General features: G+C 36.3%; 1 protein-coding gene across 3 annotated transcripts; it reads left to right on the plus strand.

Annotated features, from left to right (window-relative positions):
• Positions 1–2,149: 2,149 nt before the first annotated feature.
• LOC149262904 (alpha-galactosidase 3-like) lies at positions 2,150–7,398 on the plus strand. 3 transcript variants are annotated; one of them, XM_089386726.1, is made up of 6 exons: positions 2,150–2,526; positions 5,872–5,954; positions 6,178–6,268; positions 6,511–6,551; positions 6,705–6,863; positions 7,005–7,398. In XM_089386726.1, exons 2-6 carry the CDS (start codon positions 5,880–5,882, stop codon positions 7,164–7,166), a joined length of 528 nt encoding a protein of 175 aa, XP_089242852.1. In that variant the 5' UTR covers positions 2,150–2,526; positions 5,872–5,879; the 3' UTR covers positions 7,167–7,398. The 3 variants fall into 3 exon arrangements, with proteins under 3 accessions (XP_089242852.1, XP_089242842.1, XP_089242847.1); XM_089386716.1 differs by lacking the exon at positions 2,150–2,526 and having other exon boundaries at positions 2,557–5,954; XM_089386721.1 differs by lacking the exon at positions 2,150–2,526 and having other exon boundaries at positions 2,557–5,954; positions 6,723–6,863.
• The last annotated feature ends 3,081 nt before the right edge of the window (positions 7,399–10,479 follow it).

Raw genomic sequence — 10,479 nt, forward strand, 5'->3', positions numbered from 1 at the left:
AAAGACTTATTATATATGTCTAGCATTCAGCATTCAATTTTTTTTAGTTTAACATTAATAATTAAATTTTATTATTTTTTATTATATATAAATTTATTTATTTAAAATCTAACTGGTTCAACTCAACCAACTATATTAGCGAGTATAACAAATGCCTTTTATTGGACTTGAATTTGAGAAAAAAAAACACGAAAATTCACCCTATCCCAAACGAAACCACTGAAAATGCATTGTGTATTGTGGTTACTTAGTCAAAAATGCATTAGACATGGGACAAGTCCCATGAAGATATGAAGGGATATCAAAAACCAATTTGTTGGGAAAAGAAAAACTATTAAACATGAGCATTTATTGTATGATTTGATCGGACAAAATCTAATCTAATCTCTTGTCAATTATATAGAAACACATAAAAGTTTTTGGATATGCACTACTCATCGACCTTGCCATTAATGGAAATAAAAGATGCGGGTGTCACACCTCAATAAATTCCTATAACGCCACTTATTATTACTTAATTTGGTGAAATGAGAATTTAATCATTCATTTGTATTACTGAGGTTTTATTTTTTTATTGCATGATGTGGTTTCAATTTATTCGTTGAGAGGGGTCACATTAAGACATAGATTAGACATAGATTACACAAGGGTAACATCTTATCACATAAATACAGAATAACCATGACAAAGTGAAGATGAAGATGTCTAGATGGTCACTTATCAAGATCAATGAAGATGGAATGACTCAGAGGTCACATTTAGACATAAATTAGACATAGATTACATGAGGCTAAAATCTTAGCACATAAAAATAAAAATAAAAATAAAAAACAAACCACATATGTTAACAATCATTAATAATTTTCATAGACACAATGTAAAGTGACCAAATTAATTTATTTAAATATATATATTTTTACGCCGTAAGGCTTTCCCCTTTGAAATCAACTCCCCTCTCTACCCACCTGTCATCTTTGTGCGCCACACGATCATATGTTAGACGATTGCAAAAATTTCAATCGTTCGATCAAAGTGGTTACACATTCGTTGCAGAAACGGTTTGCTTCAAATAGGTCATATACCACTGCATTGAATTCCCTTATTGGGATTCAACCTGAATCAGAATTGAGTGCGCGCATATATGTTCATTTGACCCAATTAGATGTTGCCGATTTGAAGTGGGTTCATCATGATGCACAACCTAGATTCGTAAGTACGCTGTATGAAGCTGATTTGCATGACCCATTGCCTAATGCCTGTTCAAGCAGGGAGAGGGTAAGGAGGGGTTCTGGTTCTTTGGACCTTGGTTACTTTTATCGCCCTTGTCCCTTACAATACCTTATGCAAAGTTCTAAGTTGTCCTTCTATTGACACCATAAACAATCTAGGAATGTTGCTGGTCCACAAACTAGGTCTTATACTCAACTAAAATCAGACTCTGTATAAGAAGGCAAACTAGAGCGTATAGCCCATTTAATCATTTAACTTCAGAACTTCAGACATGTCCTTTGAGGGTGCCAGAAATTTCCAGAGAAGACTTCAGATTTACCTTGTAGTACATAACTAGGTCTTATACTCAACTAAAATCAGACTCTGTATAAGAAGGCAAAATAGAGCGTATAGCCCATTTAATCATTTAACTTCAGAACTTCAGACATGTCCTTTGAGGGTGCCAGAAATTTCCAGAGAAGACTTCAGATTTACCTTGTAGTACATTCCAAGAACCTTCACCATAATAGGGGTTGTTGTACCACGAGCAACTTTAAAAATATGTTAGACGATTGCAAAAATTTCAATCATTCGATCAAAGTGGTTACACATTCGTTGCAGAAATGGTTTGCTTCAAATAAGTCATATACCACTGCATTGAATTCCCTTATTGGGATTCAACCTGAATCAGAATTGAGTGCGCGCGTATATGTTCATTTGACCCAATTATATGTTGCCGATTTGAAGTGGGCTCATCATGATGCACAACCTAGATTCGTAAGTACGTTGTATGAAACTGATTTGCATGACCCATTGCCTAATGCCTGTTCAAGCAGGGAGAGGGTAAGGAGGGGTTCTGGTTCTTTGGACCTTGGTTACTTTTATCGCCCTTATCCCTTACAATACCTTATGCAAAGTTCTAAGTTGTCCTTCTATTGACACCATAAACAATCTAGGAATGTTGCTGGTCCACAAACTAGGTCTTATACTCAACTAAAATCAGACTCTGTATAAGAAGGCAAAATAGAGCGTATAGCCCATTTAATCATTTAACTTCAGAACTTCAGACATGTCCTTTGAGGGTGCCAGAAATTTCCAGAGAAGACTTCAGATTTACCTTGTAGTACATTCCAAGAACCTTCACCAGAATAGGGGTTGTTGTACCACGAGCAACTTTAAAAATATATTTAAGGTGTTAAAAAGAGGCTGTGATTATTACAGAGCCTCAGAAATTTGTTAAGGAATTTGAGGACCATCTAAAAGCCAAACAGAGTAACCCTTGAGATCAACGAATTTTTCTGAACTTGCATTGCAGAGGTATGCCCAAAATACAGTCCTGGTTGAATTTGATCTGCTTCAGGAAATAGTTAAGAATTTGTACCACGAGCAACTTTAAAAATATATTTAAGGTGTTCAGAGGAGGCTGTGATTATTACAGAGCCTCAGAAATTTGTTAAGGAATTTGAGAACCAGCTAAAAGTCAAACAGAGTAACCCTTCAGATCAATGAATTTTTCTGAACTTGCATTGTAGAGGTATGCCCAAAATACAGTCCTGGTTGAATTTGATCTGCTTCAGGAAATAGTCAAGAATCTGAGTGTGAACTTCTTTAGGGCTGTCTGTGAAAAGGGGCTTGAGAAAACCCAACGAAACCCTACCAGAAGCATAACCCAAGAAGATAATCATGAGCCCAAACTATTCCCGAATCTCGTTCCAAGAAGATTACTTGGCTGCATATGCTACATAAATGTTTTCCTTTCACATCAACGTCTCTATGATTACTGAATTTTGGTGTAATTACAAATCTGCGCTTTAGCGACAATCTTAATATAATACCCTTGTTTATTAGACAAACCCCTGAGGTATTTACTCTAATTGTGATGAGATCATGCTTCCTTTTTTCAAATGTTTCTTTGCATACAGATTAAATATATTGGCCATATATCCTCCCATAGGTATTTTGAATATCAGCACATCTTCTACTCATACCTGGAAACCTTCATAACTTGATTCAGGACCATGCCATGATGCCACAAACATAAACCTTAGGGCTTCACAAGGTCACTGGTTAGGTCACCACTAAGGCAGAAAAGGTTCCCTATAGAAGGGTTGTAGACATGCCTTTCAGATCCACTGTGAAAGGTTAAACATAAGGTCGGATCACAACGATAGATCTTTAGCAATGCTACTTAGGAATCGTCCTAAATCACACATATCTGATCAAGTCTTTTGACTATACTGTTGAGGGACAACTACCTGAGGTTAGGCAACATAATACACTTAGATCAATGTCATGTTACCTTGATCTTATTTAGAGATTTTCTCTATTATAGGGCTGAAACTGCTCCACATTTTATCAATCCTTACAGATCCTTCAATTACAAACTTTGATCTCCCTAGACCAGAATGAAAAATACTTGGATGACACCTTAGATATGCAGGCCGAAATTCTCCACTGGCCGCTTCAGTCATGCAAAAGGCTTCAGGTAGATAGGTGCTAAAATTCAGAGATTAATCATCAAAGAAGGAGGGCCGAATGCAGTTTTGTAGCTAGTGAAATTGATTAGTATGTTCTTTGCAACATTGGTTACTTTTATCGCCCTTGTCCCTTACAATAACTTATGCAAAGTTCTAAGTTGTCCTTCTATTGACACCATAAACAATCTAGGAATGTTGCTGGTCCACAAACTAGGTCTTATCCTCAACTAAAATCAGACTGCGCATAAGAAGGCAAAATAGAGCGTATAGCCCATTTAATCATTTAACTTTAGAACTTCAGACATGTCCTTTGAGGGTGCCGAAAATTTCCAGAGAAGACTTCAGATTTGCCTTGTAGTACATTCTAAGAACCTTCACCAGAATAGGGGTTGTTGTACCATGAGCAACTTTAAAAATATATTTAAGGTGTTCAAAAGAGGCTGTGATTATTACAGAGCCTTAGAAATTTGTTAGGGAATTTGAGGACCAGTTCAAAGCCAAACAAAGTAACCCTTCAGATCAATGAATTTTTCTGAACTTTCATTGCAGAGGTATGCCCAAAATACAGTCCTGGTTGAATTTGATCTACTTCAGGAAATAGTCAAGAATCTGTACCACGAGCAACTTTAAAAATATATCTAGGGTGTTCAGAAGAGGCTGTGATTATTACAGAGCATTTGAAATTTGTTAAGGAATTTGAGAACCAGCTAAAAGTCAAACAGAGTAACCCTTCAGATCAACGAATTTTTTTGAACTTGCATTGCAGAGGTATGCCCAAAATACAGTCCGGGTTGAATTTGATCTGCTTCAGGAAATAGTCAAGAATCTGAGTGTGAACTTCTTTAGAGCTGTCTGTGAAAAGGGGCTTGAGAAAACCCAACGAAACCCTACCAGAAGCATAACCCAAGAAGATAATCATGAGCCCAAACTATTCCCGAATCTTGTTCCAAGAAGATTACTTGGCTGCATATGCTACATAAATGTTTTCCTTTCACATCAACGTCTCTATGATTACTGAATTTTGGTGTAATTACAAATCTGTGCTTTAGCGACAATCTTAATATAATACCCTTGTTTATTAGACAACCCCCTGATGTAGTTACTATAATTGTGATGAGATCATGCTTCCTTTTTTCAAATGTTTCTTTGCATACAGATTAAATATATTGGCTATATATCCTCCCATAGGTATTTTGAATATCAATACATCTTCTACTCATACCTGGAAACCTTCATAACTTTATTCAGGATCATGCCATGATGCCACAAACATAAACCTTAGGACTTCACAAGGTCACTGGTTAGGTCACCACTAAGGCAGAAAAGGTTCCCTATAGAAGGGTTGTAGACATGCCTTTCAGATCCACTTTGAAAGGTTAAACATAAGGTCGGATCACAACAATAGATCTTTAGCAATACTACTCAGGAATCGTCCTAAATAACACATATCTGATCAAGTCTTTTGACTATACTATTGAGGGACAAGTACCTGAGGTTAGGCAACATAATACACTTAGATCAATGTCATGTTACCTTGATCTTATTTAGAGATTTTCTCTATTATAGGGCCAAAACTACTCCACATTTTATCAATCCTTACAGATCCTTCAATTACAAACTTTGATCTCCCTAGACCAGAATGAAAAATACTTTGATGACACCTTAGATATGCAGGCCGAAATTCTCCACTAGCAGCTTCAGTCATGCGAAGGGCTTCAGGTAGATAGGTGCTGAAATTCAGAGATTAATCATCAAAGAAGGAGGGTTGAATGCAGTTTTGTAGCTAGCGAAATTGATTAGTATGTTCTTTGCAACATTGGTTACTTTTATCAAATGTTTACCATCGTTTGGTCATGACTTTAGTTGCTGTTATTTCATCATGAATCAAGATAAATGCATATCAAGAAGACGCAGTCACACAAATTCCCTCTCCCTACAGAGACCTAGCATGTTATGCTTTTGCCATATAGGCTCAACAACATCTAGATCAGAGAATTATTAGTAGCTTTATCTTTTTATCATACACTTCTTACTTCAACAACCGCTATAAATACCATCAACCGATTCCAGATCATTACAAGCGTTATTTGAAACATTGTATCTGACTAAAGGAAATTAAATGATTTATAAATGTTGTCCTCTGTTAATTTCTTTGGACACCTTGTACGTTTTCCCATATCTTCAGATCCGGACATGTTAGAGGTTGGGAATGGCAACATGACTGCAGATGAGTACCGCTCACATTTCAGCATTTGGGCTCTTATGAAGGTATTCAACATGCCAATGTCTTAGGGATGATTCTTTGCTCGTAGGCTCCTAACTTCTAGAAATCATCCAGACTAAAGTTACAAATTTCTGCTCATTACTAGTAGAAGAATTTTTTTAAGTACATTTCATGGAATTTCAATGTATTGTTCCAATCTGAATTCTCATCAAATGGGTTTCTGAGTGGATTGATTGAATCTCTTTACGTTTCTGTTTTGGGATTTAGGCACCTCTGCTGATCGGTTGTGATGTGAGATTTTTGAGTGATAAAATGTTGAAGATCCTTGGCAATAAAGCTGTCATTGCAGTCAATCAAGGTGTTTTCTTTCTCAAATCTCTGAGGGAATAAAATGCATCTATACGAAAGTAGAAGTGGCTTCATTTCCATTTGCAGAACACTCTAAAGAAAAGATCCAAAATAATTGAAGATTCTTTTCTGTCAGTCTGTTGCAATAAGTTTCTTCAAATTTGAGCATGAACTATCTTGTTCTGTCGGTCTGTTGCAATAAGTTTCTTCAAATTTGAGCATGAAATATCTTTCTTTGTGCAAACCCACTAGGAGTACAAGGGAGAGAAGTGAGGCAAAATGGTGATCTTGAGGTAATCACATCCGTTCCATTCAAATAGTCATTTTTCCTCAATATAAATCTTACTTGTGCCTAAATCTTTAAGCTCAATGATTTTCATTTTGATCTGACGAAGTTTGGGATCAAATATAACTCTGTTTATTAAGAACCCACATTCTCACTGTAGCTTGGGAGGACAATGCAGGTTTGGGCTGGTCCACTTTTGAACAACTGTATTGTTATAGTTTTATGGAATAGAAGTTCATCAAGAGCAATGATCACAGCACATTGGAAAGACATTGGACTTCACTCTTCTATTTCTGCCAAAGTCAGGAACTTATGGAAGGTAAATTTCATCTACATGTCCAGAGTTGCACATAAACATTTTAGGATGGTTATCAGTGGCGTGTCTGTTATACTTAATTCTCAGTTGCAGATGACATTTTTTGTTATTTCACTGATAGTCTTCTGTGTGTGGATATTACAGCACAGAAATCTGACAGCTAATCATAAAGGCAGTCTTACAGCATCAGTGAAGCCTCATGCATGCAAAATGTATGTTTTGACATTTAGCCCCTACAGTCACACCTCTCCATTGGACTGGATTTATGATACTTTTGGGATACCATTATGTGATAAGAAACATTAAGAAAATCAATTCCCCTCAAGGAAGATCCAGGGCATTCTTAAGGGTATATTGAAACTCCAATGAAATATTTGGGAAAATCATTATTCAATTATTTGTTATATTTGTGAAATATGCTTGGTATGAAGCCAAACCCTTTTGGTGGAGATAAACAAGCATGTTGATTCTTGTGCCACAAAACCTTAACTAGAATATAACTGAAATGCTGACACATATCTTCCATTCAATGTGTGGTGATAACTTGTAGCTCGAGAATAAATTTGGAGAGTCTTTGTTGCACCTGCTTATGTCCATTAAAAGAAGAAACCAAGTAGTGAATTGAATATAAAATAGAGTCATTGTTTTCTATCTTTATTGGTTATTGGCAACAAAGAACATTATTTATTTCCACAAAGCTCTATATTGTTGAAACAGAAAGACTATAGGCCTACCATTTATGGATTAAAAAGTACCTTTAATTAGTGGTTGACCCTTTTAGGGCCTTCTCACTCATAAATAGGTTCCGTGTGTGCTTGATGTATTTCAGGACAATGGTAGTGCTTTTAGAGTTTTAAGAAAACACTATGAAAAATAGTACATGCAAATACATCGATATCAAGGTTATATCCACCAATCATCTGTATTGGAGAAGCTGTAGGATGTTGAATTTTTCCTGAAATTGGTTAAACTAGCATTTGCACCTAATGTTGCAAAGGAAACGCCGTAAGGCATAGAGTGGGGAAGAATAGCAACATGTAAATGGAAATTATTGAAAGCAAGGGTGGATGATCAGAAACCAAGTGACCAGTGCGTGCTTAATCAGAAGATTGGGCAAGTGTTCTTTGGATTGGTGATCATTAGTAAAATTGCAAGGAGGAATATATATATCAGTAAAAGGTCATTGTCGGGAGAACAATGAGTGCAGTTTGAATGCAATATCTTTTCCTTTTGGCACTTTTATTGCTATATCTTTTCCTTCTGCCATGCTCTTGCTCTCTAGAAAGTCCCAGAGAGCAGTTTCCCTTGACTATCTGTCATGCTCAATTGTGTAGATTTTGATTTCAATTGGAGCTAGAGAAAGCAATGTAAGAATGTCATTCTTGATCACAATAAAACAAGTCGTTGGAGGATATCAAAAACGAAGTGACCAATACATGTTTAGTCAGAAGACCAGGCAAGTTCTCTATGAATTGGCGATCATTGGTAAAATTGCAAGGAGGAGAAGATATAGCAGTGTAAGTTCACTGTTTGGAGAACATTGAGCACACTTTGACTACTATATCTTTTCCTTCTGGAACTTCTACCGCTATAGCTTTTCTTTATGTCATGCTCCTACTCCAATATACTATATTCTCATTCCATTTTCATTAGCAAACATAGTACAACTATAGTCCTGAGCACACCTCTCTCTCCATGAAGTCCAGCTAATCTTATTCCTTCCGTGATGACAAGTTCTGGATTTCATTCCAAAAAGGTGCATATGTCTGACAAGTTTGATATGAAAATCAAGTTTATATCTAGAAAGTTTGTAGATACTAGGCACAGTCACTGCCTACCATGTAATCACATCCTTTGCATTCGTTCCTTCACTCAATAAAATGTAGTTTAGTTTCTCACACTAACATCTATCGATCTATCTACATATATGACTAGCAGTCTCCACAAAAGACAGGGCTCATAGGTAGCTAAGTCATTAAAATTAACACTTGGATTGATTTTCCTTTCGTAGGTCAGTTCACCCTGATAGGTGCTGCAATTTTAGATGGCCAAAGAAGATGCTTCAGCCCTATCACTTATGATTACAACTATCAAACCATGTAATGGCACCCACCCTGATAAGTGCTGCAATTTTAAATGGCCAAAGAGGATGCTTCAGCCCTATCACTTATGATTACAACTATGAAGTTGAAGAACAAGACAACCATATGTCTAAAAATAACTTAAGTCAAAAGCCAGACACTTAATATATTTGTTTTTTTGAAACAGGTCTATTCATTACAAAGATGTAATATAACTCTTCACAACAAGAAGCTTCTCCATGCATGTCTTTAGGTGCCAACAAAACCACTTATTATGGTATTTTGGCAACACCAACAAGGTGGAAACTAACAAAGGTTGCACTTTCCACTATTCCCTACATGATCCATCCTTCTCATTAAAGTTCAAGCCACTAGTCTATCCTTCACTTTTTCTCTGAGAAGAAACCCACTGATTTATTATTCAAAATGCTTGATTGATTTTACCTGGTAAATTATCTTAATTCAAAAGAGATTGTAATTGGTTTTCACCTGTGTTCATCTGGAAAGAAACATACAAGAATAAAAGCTAAAGAATGATGTCTCATTCAAAATTAGTGGGCCTCCTAATAACATTGCCAAATCTGCTTTCACTCACTCCCCACGAATTTAGATAAAAAAACATTCCAAAGAAGAAATAAATATTTTTTCTATAATCTAGATCCATCTCCATAAGCACTAGACCCTAGCAGAGCAGTTTCCCTTGAATATCTGTCATGCTCAATTGTGTAGATTTTGATTTCAATTGGAGCCAGAGAAAGAAATGTAAGAATGTCATTCTTGATCACAATAAAACAAGTGGTTGGAGGATATCAAAAACCAAGTGACCAATACATGTTTAGCCAGAAGACCAGGCAAATGCTCTATGAATTGGCGATCGTTGGTAAAATTGCAAGGAGGAGAAGATATAGCAGTGTAAGTTCATTGTTTGGAGAACATTGAGCACACTTTGACTGCTATATCTTTTCCTTCTAGCACTTCTACTGCTATATTTGTTCCTTCTGTCATGCTCTTACTCCAATATACTATATTCTCATTCCATTTTCATTAGCAAACACAATACAGTTATAGTCTTGGACACACCTCTCTCTCCATGAAGTCCAGCTAATCTTATTCCTTCCATGATGACAAGTTTTGTATTTCATTCCAAAAAGGTGCATCTGTCTGACAAATTTGATATGCAAATCAAGTTTATATCTAGAAAGTATGTAGATACTTGGCAAAGTCACTTCCTACCATGGAATCGGTCACCTCCAGACTGCGATAGACCCGCATTTCTGATGGTGAAGACAAAAATAATAAGCAAACCTCCCCGCTGCTGCAACAGAAAAATCATGACAGGGTTACTGCTTGAAAGATGGAGGAAAGGAAAGAAGTTAAGTCTCAGAATCATGAGCTGAGGTCTTACCGGGCTTGGTGACCGTAGAAAACCATCCGGGAACCTACATCTCAAATATATAACCTATATAATTTTGCCAAATTCAAAAACCCAGCAAAGCAAAATTTATTATGCCAATATCAAAGTGATGCAATTTCTGCTA

This window comes from Pinus tabuliformis, chromosome 6 (assembly GCF_031772625.1).
Source record: "Pinus tabuliformis cultivar Carrire ecotype Pingquan chromosome 6, CPIR1, whole genome shotgun sequence".
Lineage (NCBI taxonomy): Eukaryota > Viridiplantae > Streptophyta > Pinopsida > Pinales > Pinaceae > Pinus > Pinus tabuliformis.

Excerpts from the sequence above, each read along its gene's own strand:
- LOC149262904 (XM_089386716.1), top strand. The coding sequence starts at position 5,817 with ATGTTGTCCTCTGTTAATTTCTTTGGACACCTTGTACGTTTTCCCATA. Across the intron at positions 5,955-6,177 it reads GCATTTGGGCTCTTATGAAG|GCACCTCTGCTGATCGGTTG; the intron begins GTATTCAACATG and ends TTTGGGATTTAG. Across the intron at positions 6,269-6,510 it reads TGTCATTGCAGTCAATCAAG|GAGTACAAGGGAGAGAAGTG; the intron begins GTGTTTTCTTTC and ends CAAACCCACTAG.